Source organism: Sorex fumeus, unplaced genomic scaffold (genome assembly GCF_029834395.1).
Source record: "Sorex fumeus unplaced genomic scaffold, SorFum_2.1 ptg000072l, whole genome shotgun sequence".
NCBI classification, from domain to species: domain Eukaryota; kingdom Metazoa; phylum Chordata; class Mammalia; order Eulipotyphla; family Soricidae; genus Sorex; species Sorex fumeus.
Genome location: NW_026606129.1, coordinates 45548935 through 45562629, shown reverse-complemented (window position 1 = coordinate 45562629; position 13695 = coordinate 45548935). Strand labels below are relative to the sequence as shown.

The 13695-nt window shown below is 39.3% G+C and overlaps 1 protein-coding gene across 1 annotated transcript in view; it reads right to left on the bottom strand.

Moving 5' to 3' along the window:
- The window catches only part of ABHD5 (abhydrolase domain containing 5, lysophosphatidic acid acyltransferase), a 34875-nt gene that overhangs the window by 9598 nt on the left and 11582 nt on the right, over window positions 1-13695 (bottom strand). Inside the window, exons 2-3 of the mRNA XM_056129532.1 lie at window positions 10335-10420; window positions 8734-9106 (exon numbers count right to left, since the gene is read on the bottom strand). Of these exons, the coding sequence (XP_055985507.1) occupies window positions 8734-9106; window positions 10335-10420 (459 nt within the window). The remainder of the gene's footprint in view (window positions 1-8733; window positions 9107-10334; window positions 10421-13695) is intronic.

Sequence of the window (13695 nt, the reverse complement as noted above, 5' to 3'; positions counted from 1 at the left end):
TATGTTAGGAAATAACACAGGAAATAGGAAGTAACAGTCTATTAACTCCCCATCTAAAAAGAAAAAAGTAAACTCTTTATTAAAACATATGCTGTCCTAAAAGATTATGATATTGCATTACAAATTTGTCATGGAAACTTGACAAGCATGTTCCAGGGTTTTACTGACCTGCTAACACAAGGAATATGACAAAGAAAAACCTGAGAGACAAGACAAAAGACTCTCATCTACCTCTAGTTAAATGATGGTTTGTTTCGCTCAGTTTTTGGCTCACTGTATTTAACACAGATCTTCAAAATATGTTCCTTTAGGTAAAAATGCCAATTTAACAAGTCAGGCAAAAATACATATTCTAGAGGATGTAACTTTTTAGGTCTTTTTTTTTAAGAGTTTGTAAAATGCTCCACAGTTGTCCTTAAACCTGTATCTTTAGTCTACCCTGATATTTATCACATGACAGATATTCACTAAACATTCAGAGTATTTTGCTTTTTCACATTTCCTTTCAGACAATGTCTATAACGATGTTCAATTTTTTAAAGAAGCATAATTATAAAGTAAGCATAAGAGTTACTAACATCTGGGGGGCGGAGCAATAGTAGAGCAGGTAGGACGTTTGCCTTGCGCGCAGTCGACCTAGGTTTGATTTCTGGCATCCCATATGGTCCCCCAAGCGCTGCCAGGAGTAATTCCTGAGTGCAGAGCCAGGAGTAACCCCTGAGCATCACTGGGTGTGGACCAAAAAGCAAAAAAAAAAAATGAAGAAGGAAAAAAAAGGGTATAGTCTGGATTTTTCTGGTCCTCCAGATGACATCAGAATATCACTGCTATTTCTTTCATTAATCTTACAGGCCATTACTCTTTAGTGGGTAGTAAAATCATTTAGAGAGCCAGGGAGTCTGGTTTTAATAACATTGTATAATTTGGAATAGAAAAATTATCATATAATAAACATAATGTTCCAGAGAATATCATTGCTTGAAACACAAGATTCTTATTGATGGTTATAGTCAAGGTTTAAAAACATCTCAAAGCTCTGTAACAATGTCTAAATTATATAGCATTTGCTTCTAGCAGCGGTAAAAAAGCTCAGAATAAGGTGAGACAAACCAATATTCCCCAAAGTGGGAAGGACCACCCCCTGGTGGGTTCTAGAATGATCCATAGGGATGATAGTAGCCTCAGGTACAATTTGAAAGGACTCTGTTCCATTAAAGTAGATTTCCAGTGAGCACTTTTTTATTTTTTGAAAAGCGGGCAGTAGACCCAATATATCTGAGAATTTCTGAGACCATGCAAAGTCTAAGGTGGATGGCTATCAAATAATAATTATCCAACAAATGTTAGCTAGTTTTTGTAACAAAAATAGGAAGATGACTGGAATGGAATTGATCCCTGGGAGCATGGGAAAACTGGCTGGAAGCATGAGAGTGGCAAGGAAAGACTGATTAAAGATTTTGCTCAAGGGTTATTGTCCTCCTGTACCTGCAATTCTCAGACTATCTTTCTGGCTCTTTTTCTAATGGAAAGATTTCTTTCCTAATTTGATATGATTTAGTTTTTATGTTCCAGACCCTACCCTCTAATATTCCACATAGAATCACTTTATTTGAGTGTCAGTTCATATCCAGAGTTAAAAAATGAGCTAAGCCAGACAGCATCTGATATCTTTGTCAGCCCATCAGTTCTAAACACAAAGATATTTTCCATTCTTTTCCAAGCTAGTCATGAGAGTGGGTCTTTTATTTTTTTAAAGATTTTTTTTATTGAATCACTGTGAGATAGACTCATACAAACCTATTCATGATTAGGTTTCAGTCATACAGTGTTCCAACACCCACTCCTCCATCAGTGTACATTTCCCAGCATCAGTGTCAATAGTTTTCCTCCCATCATCCCCCCCACCCCACCCCAGGCTACCTATATGGCAAACACTTTTCTTCTCCTCCTCCCCAGTCTCTCCCTGACACTCTTTTGGGCATATGCAATTGGTTTGCAATATAGATACTGAAAGATTATCATGTATATTCCTTTACCTATTTTCCTTCTTTTAACACTCAGTTTTGCCCAGTGTGATCATTTCCACTATTATTGTCATACTGGTCCCTTCTATATCTTATCTACCCTCTGCCCCACATACACTTGTAAGATTCCAACTACTGACCAGTCCTCCTAGGCCCTGTTTTCCCTGGCCTTGAGTTTAGAGATGGTGAACAGATTAGTGCCTGAACAATGCAATAGAAAACACCTGCTCCAACACACGTCAGCTGTGACATGGAAACAATCACTGTATCACTGTCATCCTGTTGTTCATGGATTTACTTGAGTGAGCGCCAGTAACATCTCCATTTGTCCCAGCCCTGAGATTTTAGCAGCCTCTCCTTACTTGCATTTTCCAAAGCTGCCATATTGGAGGTTCTTTCAGAGTCAGGGGAATGAGACCCGTTATTGTTACTGTTTTTGGCATATTAAGTACTCCACGGGGAGCTTGCCAGGCTCTGATGTGTAGAAACAATAAAAGAGTTATTATCAGGAGCCGGAGCAATAGTTTAAAAAATTTGCCTTGCACACAGTCAACCTGGGTTCGATCCATGGCATCCCACACCACCCACACACAGTCCATAGTAATTCCTGAGTGCAGAGTCAGGAGAGTAACTCCTGAGCATCACTAAGTGTGACTCAAAAAGTGAAAAAATATATATATTATCATATCCAGAACTATATATTTGCAATGGAGTCTTTAGGATCTATTTACAGAACTGGAAACAAGAAGAAAAAAAAAAAGAAAGGACCAGAAAGAATTCTCCCTGCCCCCATCTGAGTCAATGGCATTCCCATAATGAAGTTATCCCAACATATTTTCCATTGGTTCCCAACCACTAGAGGGGATAATGGGACAGATCCAAAGGAAAACAAACTAAATGCTTGCAACTACACAACAGTCTTTCTTCTCAAGAGGGGCAGACAGGAAATAGTGCATCTCTGTTTCGTCAGGAAAGGTTAGATGATCTAAAAAACCTTTTAATGGAGAAGGGCCAGTTTTAACCTATTACATTTTAACTTGATATAGATCTTTTTGCAAAACTCCAAGTAAAATGTTCTGTAGTATTTTCTTTTAGTTTACAAATACCTATACAACACATCGGTTTCGATTCAGGTCCCTAGTACAGCAGAAAAAGAAAATTGAAAGAAAAAAAGTGAGAACAGAGATAAAAGGAGACATCATCCTTAGGTATTACTGATGACTTACTCTTCTCTCCCTTTATTCCCACCGTAAGGCAATCAATTAGACAGAGTAAAGTAAAGTAAAGTAAAGGCCCTCCCGTTGATCATCGATTTGCTCGAGCGGGCCCAGTAACGTCTCCATTGGAGACTTTGTTGTTACTGTGTCTGGCATATCGAATACTCTCGGTAGCTTGCCGGGCTCTCCGAGAGGGGCGGAGGAATCGAACTCGGGTCGGCCATGTTGGCTGCATGCAAGGCAGATGCCCTACCCGCTGTGCTATCGCACACAGGAACTGGAGAGCCCGGCAAGCTACCGAGAGTATTCGATATGTCAGACACAGTAACAACAAAGTCTCCAATGGAGACGTTACTGGGCCCGCTCGAGCAAATCGACGATCAACGGGAGGGCCTTTACTTTACCAATTAGACAGAGAGACCCATGAAAATGGCTTTACAGGCCATCCAAGCCTCCACAGTGAACGACGGCCCTACTGTTTCTAATGCAGCACATTCATCACAGGTAGCATCTCTAATTACACACTGTAGGAAGGGAACTGAAATAAGCTAAGGTCATTCTGAGAAAAAGGTGCATGGGGGAAGTGGTCCCATATGGAGGAATCTGCTAACTAACCAACTAATGATATCTCTACCCACCAGCCACACCAATACCAGCCTTTCTAGGATGACCCACACATCTACCTAGCCCAGGGTCTTTGTAGCGTCTGTACAATGCTCTACTGCTACTACCCTTCAAGATCTCAACCTCAGCTCTAGCTGTACTTCTCTTTTATAGGCCACAGGATCCTGAGAGAGAGGGTGAGATTCTCATGGAGTTCTCACAGCACTGCCCACCTTTTCTTTCACAGAGTTCTTTACAGTGGTAATATTGCTTGTGTAGCATTTAATTTGTAACTCTTCCCCCAGTAATGTATAAAAAAGTTCTAAATATAATTTAAACACACACAATAGGCTAGAACATATTAGAGTGTTTCATCACTGACATTTCAAATGGAGGACTCACCCAGACACTTTTACATAAAATATCACATTTACTGAATTTTAGTCAGTGTCAAGAATCTGGTTAAATATTGGATCGCTGCCACAAGTTAGGCTCTCAAACACATTTTACGGAGAGGCACCTTGCCGCTCACAGAGATGAAGCATCAGGTTGACTTGTACCAAAAACTTGAAAAATATTATCAGTTGGATTTGTTCTCTGTTGTTACAAATAAAAATGCTTACAAAATTAACACATGAATCTAGGCATCTTTCACTCATCTCAAACTGTTCTATTAAAAATAAAGAATGAAATTACAGGACTGATTACAAAAATAAGGACAGAAATAGGTATGGGGTGAGGGAGAAAGAGACACAAAAAGGAGAGAAGAAAGATTTCATATGTTATACTTGAGGGAGCAAAGAAAAAAGTAACATTCTCCAAATCCATTAGGAGAAAGAGAGACAGACCAGAAAAAATATAGTGAGTGAAAGAAATGAATAGAATCTCATTTGCTCTCTGGGGGGCCAATTTTCCCTGTCTCCTTTCACCACCCTTCCAACCCCAAAACTTTCTGAAATTCAAAGATACATTTTGTTCCTATGATAGCATTATTTAAAAAAAAAAGTATTGTGGGCCCAAAGGACTGGTGCACATACTTTGCCTGGGGGAGGTCCAGGTTTGGTCATATCTCAGCACTGTCAGCAATGAGGCCAAGTAAAGTGCCAAGAGTAGCCCCTGAGCACTGCCCCGCCCTCACAAAAGGGACTTGTGGGGGAGATTTTCTGTGCATGGCAGAAATTACATGGGAAATCTCTGCACCTCCTAATTTTGCTATAAACCTAAACTTACTCTAAAAAATACTTTGGGGCAAAAAAAAAAAGGTACTTAAAGAAGAAGTTGGGTAAGAGACATTTAACTGTAGTAATCCCTTAACTGCTTAGCTAGTAACACACAGACTAACTGTACCAGAAAAGTATGTATAAAACAAAGGTATCTCTCTGGATCAGGTAAAACATTCCATATCACATACACAGCTATACTGAGAAGCATCTTTACTACCTAGTATTGAGTACAACTTGGAGAAACTGCTGATGTTAAATCTCACTGAATATATGACTTGCAGTAATCAATAGTGTTCTATTCTAATAATGTCTGGAACAGTGAGCTGAATGGACAGTTTCATTAACCATAACATCAGATCATCTATGTACATTTAATGAATTCACCATTTGAGCAGAAAAAGTTTCTCCAAGGTGGGTAATGAACAAAAATGAAGAGCATCAATAATACTCTGAATATGGGCAGTGAGAGCCATCTGCAACAAAGGCACTAACAGGAACCAACAGGGCATTTTATTATTTTATCACTTTTCTCTCCATTAAAAGAAAAGTAGTTTGAGAAAAGCTATCCTGAAAAGCAAAGGAAGAAAATAACAGAGAAAAGAAGAGACCAAAGACAGTGCAAACTCTTGCTGGGAATTCCCATACTTCATGCTACACTGGGGTACTTTTTCATCTATATGTAGTTTTCAAAACATGCAGATGTTATGCATGTTAAAATTTTTTCACCAACATATACAGCACAGCGGGTAGGGCGTTTGCCTTACAAGCGGCCAACATGGCCGACCCGAGTTCGATTCCTCCGCCCCTCTCGGAGAGCCCGGCAAGCTACTGAGAGTATTCGATATGCCAGACACAGTAACAACAAAGTCTCCAATGGAGACGTTACTGGGCCCGCTCGAGCAAATCGATGATCAACGGGAGGGCCTTTACTTTACTTTATTTTTCTTACACACACACCCAAAATGATCCTAGTTTTATTTCTACTGCAACTTTTTTTAATGACTCACTTAAGATGTAAACTAAATGGTCTAAAGAATTATGTAAAAACTTTTTCCTGTTCATATGTACATATCTGAAACCTGTTTTTCTCACATAAAGATATTAGAAAAATATAGCATAACCAATTCTCATTTCTTGATTATATTTATGTAAAGTGGAAAATGAAAGAAGAAAACAGAACATAAAGTTATAAGATGACAAGTGGGTTTAATGAACAATTTTTTTTTCAGATTTATCGAAAAATATTTACTGGGCACCTATAATGTGCCAAGCACTCTGAGTTCGCTCAGGATTTGGGATATTTGAAAATTCAGAAAGTTCATTATTTGGGGGCAGGGGTGTTGGGGGAGGGTTCAGGCCACACCCAGCCAAGGATTACTCCTGGCTCTGCTCTCAGGAATTACTACTGGTGGTGCTCGAGGGACCATATGGAGTGCTGGGGATTGAATCTGGGTTGGCCACATGCAAGGTGAGTACCTTATTATGTATTATCTCTGTATTATCTCACCGGAAATTCATTATTTTGAAATTGACTTAAATTTAGGTTTTATGCAGCGAAGAATATAGGCTTGAATATCAAACACATTCCAGAGTTCCAGTCAGTATTTGCTAGCAAATCAGCCAACTTAAACATGTTAATTATGTCAAGTATTCTCATATTCATCTATTGGTAACAGAGCCACTTAGTGGCACTTAGTCCTGACCCAGTAATTTTATTTAAAAAATCAGGCATAACCATTCAGAAAACATTTTTAAAATACAGCATCCTAATTAGGGTCACTGGCTTTGTTTCAGATACTTATACTGAGACCCCCCACATAAGTAGTTCAACTCTTTTATAGATGGTTTCTGTTTTATATTTTTGGTTTGAAGTCACACTGGGTGGGACTCTGTGGCCATTCCTGACTTAGTGTTGGTGGGCCACTCCTAGAAGTACTTGGGGCACCATGAGATGCCGGGAATCCAACCCAGAGCTACTGTAAGCAAAAAAAATGTGCTCTATTCTTTGAGCTATCTCTCTAGCTCTATAGTTGGTTTAAGTGATTATTCCCCATTAGAATCCCTGAACTCCCTTATTTCCTAAGAGTATTTCACAACCTGGTCTTACAAGACTATCTTATCAAGTGACAAAATACTTAATAGTCATACAAAGGTTAGGATTTATAAAAGATGTCTTAACTAAAGGATCCCACAGATACAGTGACCCAAGAACAAATAACACAAAAAAAGATACATAAAACACTTAAGAAATAAAAGAAGCCAACCTCCCACAACTCAATTGTATTATACTAGTGATATTTTCTTCCTTTCCCTAGAAATACAGCTAGGATTTGTGGCTGAGAACAGGGGACAATAAAAGATAGTAATCCCCAAGGGCCAACTAGTAAAAGTTTGCATTTCTTTTGAAAGAAAATGTTTGCAAGTTGACAAGATTCTCATGGTCTGCTAAGATGTGGAACTAAGCACCAAAAAAAGTCACTGTAAATACTAATGTTTAGGTAAAGAGTCTCAAAGGAGGAAAAAATGGAGAGGGGGTGGGTGATTGTACTAGAGAAAGAAGTCCTCAGACACACAGGGCTGCATCACATTAAATTGTGTTCACAACACAACTCCACAATCTGGATTTACATAATGGGGCACAAGCTAACAGGCACTTCTTATATTCACTGCAGAAATGATCATTGTCCAGGTGTACCTCAGTGTGAAAGTCAGTTGCAATTCTGGATTTAAAAATCAGTACAGGGGTCAGAGAGATAGTTTAGGGGTTGCTTGCAGCCAACCATTTCCCAGCACCAAATGGTCCCCTGAGCATTGCTGGGAGCATCCCTGAAGGTCCTGAGCACCAGCAGATCTGGTCAGATAGGCCCAGGTAGACACTGGCACTGCAGGACTTGAGCAGCACCACATCCTCAGGCTTGCACTGAATTGTTGGCCTGAGTGGCCAAGAATTGCCAATACTATCTTTTGTGTTTCCAAAAAAAAAGCAAAAATAAAATAAACTTTTCTTCTATTTTCTTAATACTCAAACATGACCTTCCCTCAGAAAAGCCATGTAAATAATAGGAAAAAATCATAAGCAAATAAAGGAGGAGATACAACAAAGATTTTGAAGCAAGCACGTATTAATTCAGTGCCACTGAAAAATAATTCTATAATAATAAAGGTTATGGTTTAGTAAAATTTTAAAAAACATAAAATACATCGGGCAGATATTGGTTTCAATAGTTCATAAATAATAAGGAAAATAAATCTTAGGGGGTTATTTGCTCTAAGCCACAAAGAGCACTGATGCCTACTTTTTTAAATTTCTAACTTCTGGTCTCTCATTACAACTTACAATAACCTAGGAAAGATTAGAGAAAGTTTGATAGTATCATATGACTAATGATAGGAATAATAAAAGCACCACAATGATTTTTATCTAGGCTTTAAATTGTATACACTCTAGGTCTAACAAGTAAGAGTCCTGTTTAAAACTGTCTACAATGTATAGAATGTGAAACAGAAAAATCTAACATCATCATTTAGGCTATTAAATACTGTCCATCAGTTATAAGCTCCTCTAAAAATCTGTCTGTTTCATGAAATTCAGACAGCAACAACCACCAAAGATGGTAAATAGAGAGCAGCACTGGGTTGCCTCATTTCTGTCATTGTCATTCTTACCTTGATGGATACTTCAGTGCGTAAGCAGCAGCCAAGAACCCACCTAGGTTGTGTCCAAGTAAGATCAGTTTGTCCAATCCTAGGGCACATCTCCATTCTTCAATGGATTCTACAAATTGGTTCTCTACTTCTTCAGCGTCACTGTCAAACCTGGGTCTACTACTTCGTCCAAAGCCCAAAAGGTCAAAAGCATAGACAGGTCTATTGGTGCAAAGATCTTCAAAATTCAGTGCCCATAATCCGAGACCTCCTCCAAAACCATGGAGAAGGACAAGAGGAGTCTTATTTGAAACATTATGAGAGAACTTCAGTGTCCATATTTTATTTCCATTAGATATACAAACAGGTTCTTTTTTGTATATGCAGGGAACACCTAATAAAAACATAAAAGAAAATTTGCTTAGCTTCACTACATAAAAAGAAGTATACCCAAAGATACCTGAGAATAATCTCACATACAAGTAAGTAAATTTCAGTGCTTCTTAGCAACTTAAGTTTCTACACCACTACAGATATAGAATTAAAAAATCCTAAAATACTAGTACCAAAGGGAATTCTAGGGGTCATCTGACCACCTCATTCTATAGGTTAAAAATAAGTAAATAAAACAGAATATGTAGAAAAGTAACTTGTCCAAGATTCTGTAATGACCTAAGTGAAAAATCTGAGTTCACATCAGGTTACCTGGTTCTGGTATAGTACTTGTTCCGCTATCTAAGACTGCCTGTTTGGGAATGAAAGCCTGTTCTCAAGACATGGTCTAGAGATATCTGCAGAGTTCCTAAAACCATTTTAGGTAGTCCATAAAACCAAAAATATTTTCATAATAATTCTAAGACTTGGGAACAGAGATAGAGTCAGGTGGGTAAGGCACTTGCCTTGCATGTGTCTGATCTGAGTTTGATCCCTGGCACCACAAGATCATCTCCTGAGCACTGCCGGGGGTGAGCCCTGAGCACACCAGGATTAAGCCTTGAATACTGCAGAGTGTGACCCCCCCAAACCAAATACTAATATTTTAAATGAAATACTTTATTTAAAATATTTTTACTATCCTTTTCACTACCCTTTTCACTGTCATTTGCTGATGGATATACAATGGAGTTTTTCAGAAACCACAACGTATGTGATCACCAATCATGTGAACAGAGAAGCAGATATAAGAATCCTATATGAGACTACTAAGCCAGGCAGTGAAAACATTTACAAACATACTAAAAAAGATCCTCCACTTCTTTCCACATTTTTGCTTGGAAAGCAGTTAATTTTAGAAAACTTGTCATTAACTGAAATCCATTGTAGAATTATTTCTATTATTTAAAATTAATATATCTTAAATGACGAGTTTACATTTCTATTATGGTAAACGTTGACAGTGGAAACATTTGAACAAATTTCTTAGTTTCCTTACTAATTCTAAGAGTATAAAAAGAACCCATGACCAAAAGTTTGAGAACTCCTGCCCCACATAGTTGTACACTTGCTGATGACAAGGAAAAGAAAAAAAAAAAAGATTGTGCTAACAAATAATACACCGCGGAACTCATCTCCAATTTCTAAGAAAATCTTAGTAAAATTAGCTTACAAGAAGACAGCCTTACATTTTAAAATTTTCTCCTCGGCTTCTTTAAGATGTGATGTAGATGTAGGGCACCATGTGGGAAGCCAACCAGTTAGCCATCCTGACCTAGAGTGTCAAACATAAAATATAAACAGTTAACAGGTCTTACTCAATTTCCAACTATTGTATTTGAAAAAGAAAAATGGACAAGGAAAATTTCTGTGTGTTAGTGAAGTCGTCTATATGTAATAAAATTCACCGAACTGGACAAGGCATTGTGTTACAATTCTAGAGCGATAGCAGAGTGGGGAGGGTGTTTGCCTTGCACACGGCCTACCTGGCCAACTTAGGTTCGATTCCTCTGCCTGTCTCGGAGACCCTGGCAAGCTACCGAGAGTATCTCACCTGCACGGCAAAGCCTGGCAAGTTACCTATGACGTATTCAATACGCCAAACACAGTAACAACAAGTCTCACATTGAAGATGTTACTGGGCCCGCTTGAGCAAACCGACGAACAACGGGAAGCAGTGCTACTAGTATACACAAATGTCTTTAGACTGTGACTTACAACTAGATAATCTAAGTCCATCTTACCTTCATGGCTGGCAAGATTCAAATAATAAAGACTTAATTTGTACAGAACAAACAAGCAAAAAAAATGCATCCTCATCAATCAGTGCAAAGACAAGTCTTTTATCTTAGCACAGAAGAATAAAATACCAATAAAAGGTAAAGATCACAAGTTCCCATATTCAACTGCATAATCATTATACCCTGTTTACTCAGTAAACTGTTTAAGAAGTTTTAAAAAGTTTCATGAAATGGTAACAAGCAATTTCTTTGCAAAAAAAAATCTGTAGCAATTATGCAATGAAATACTGTATGTTCATTTTTAAGAGCGATAGCACAGCGGGTAGGGCTTTCGCCTTACAAGCGGCCAACATGGCCGACCCGAGTTCGATTTCTCCGCCCCTCTCGGAGAGCCCGGCAAGCTACCGAGAGTATTCGATATGCCAGACACAGTAACAACAAAGTCTCCAATGGAGACGTTACTGGGCCCGCTCGAGCAAATCGACGATCAACGGGAGGGCCTTTACCTTTACCTTACCTGCTCTGAGGACTGAGAGAAGAAAATCTTATTAAAATGTCATCTTTTTTTTTTCCAAAGGGTCAAATCTTTTGGTAAGAATAGTGAACAGACCCCAATGGTAAAGCTTTGAATTCCAGTCAAGAGTAAAAATAAAGAATGAGTCAAACATCCAGCAGAACATAGCTGAACAAAGAACAAGGAAGCAGGCTCGAAGAAACAGGTGAGAAAGTGGGGTGAGGCCACTATTGGTATTTTGCCAACCAAGGAGAAAGTGAGCCTTCATTGCAAACCCAGAATTATCACAATCATCGAAGATCAGGATGAGGGTCAGCAGACACTTGACAGCACAAAAACCGTATTATTTCAAGAGAGACTTTGATGAAAAAGACATGAATTAGACAGAGGTAAAAAAGAGATTAACTATTGAAGGATAAGAAAAGAGGCTTTGACCTGAGCCAATGTTTGGAAACAGAGACGGAGACAAGGAGGCAAGGCAAAAACATATTTTTAAATAAAATAGGCTTAAGATACAACCTAGAAGATGATAAATTTCTGGAGATTTAATGCACAGAGGGGTTCAGCAGGGTGATACCATTTCACCGAAACTCTTCAGTGCCACCCTCGAGAACATCATGCAACGACTGGAATGGGAAGGAATGGGAGTGAAGATAAATGGTCGGCAACTACACCACCTCCGCTTTGCTGATGACATTTAGTAACACCAAACATTAGCCAAGCAGCACAAATGCTGGCCGATTTTGACCATGAGTGTGGAAAGGTCGGACTACAGCTGAATTTTACGAAGACAATGTTTATGAGAAACAGCCTCGTTCCTGACACCCCATTGCTCTCAACGAAATGACCATCTCTGAATGCAACAGCTATGTGTACCTAGGTCCAGAAGTCAACATGACAAATGACCTGGCACCCGAGCTGCGCAGGAGGAAGAGAGCGGCTTGGAACGCCTTCAAGAGCGTCAAAGAAATAGCTAACAGAGCGAAGAACCTCAGGCTCCAGGGCACATCTCTTTGATTCCATTGTTCTTCCTGCATTAACATATGCCTCAGAGACCTGGGCCCTATGCAAACAGGATGAGAACGCTATTCACTATTCAGGTCTCCCAAAGAGGAATTGAAAGAGCTATGCTTGGAATATCACGTTTCACTCAAATGAGAGAGAGAATCCGGAGTTCAGACCTTCGTAGAATATCAAGACTCAGGGAGGCTGTCTCGTTTGCCAAGGTGTCAAAAATCAGATGGGCTGGTCACGTAATGAGATTTAGAAACGACTGCTGGACTAGAGCTGTTACCAGCTGGATTCCACGGGACGTCAAAATACCGCTTGGCCGCCCACCTACCAGATGGTCAGACTTCTTCATCAAGATCATGAACGATCGGTTTGAGGCTCTTTGTGTTTCTAGAGCGAACAGACACCACTGGGCTACACTAGCACGCAACAGGGACAAATGGAGATGTTACTGGCGCCTGCTCGAGCAAATCGCCCATTAACGGGAAGTCAAGTGATCAATGCACAGCATAACAAATATGATCAGTAAGACTATATTGAGGGATATAGTTCAAGCAGCAGATGTGTGAAGGTCTCAGTTTGATCCCTGGCACCTCAAGACACTTGAGCACCCCCAGATGTGGCTCTGGTGTGCCTCCTCAGCAGTGAGGCTGGACCTTCTGATCAGTGCTCACTGCTAGACCCAAGCATCAAAAGCAGTGGCACCTATTTTTAAAATTCCTGTATTACACATTTCAAAAATGTAGACTAGAGCTTAAATGTTCTCACCATGAAAAAAAAATGATCTAGGTGCTAGCCAAAGCCAAAGTGATAATCACATTTTAATAACAAATTGAGAAGTTGATTCTGAGCTTGAGCTTCATCGGTGAACAGGATTATTCAAACAGAAGAATGGTGGTGCACGCAGGAAAGAGTACGAGTACCAGGAATGCACAAAGAATATTCTGAGATAGTAAGCACATTGATTCCAGTGGTCACTTGAACAAAATGCCACAAAACTGATTGCGTAAAACAAAAGAAATTTACCCTATTGTAATTCTAAAGATCAGATGTCTTGAAATCCGCATTACTGAGCTGAAATCAAGGTGTCAGTAGGACCATACTACCAAAATCCAGTGGTTGTCTATTCTAGGTGCAGATGGCTGCTGATATCCCTTACTCTGTGGCAGCATGGAACCTGGAATTATGAAAGATTGCCCTTTTCTCTTCTGAGTGTAAGTCCTCACTGCTTTTCACTTAAGACATTAGTGATTGCATTTAGGGTCCACCCAGGATCATTTCACA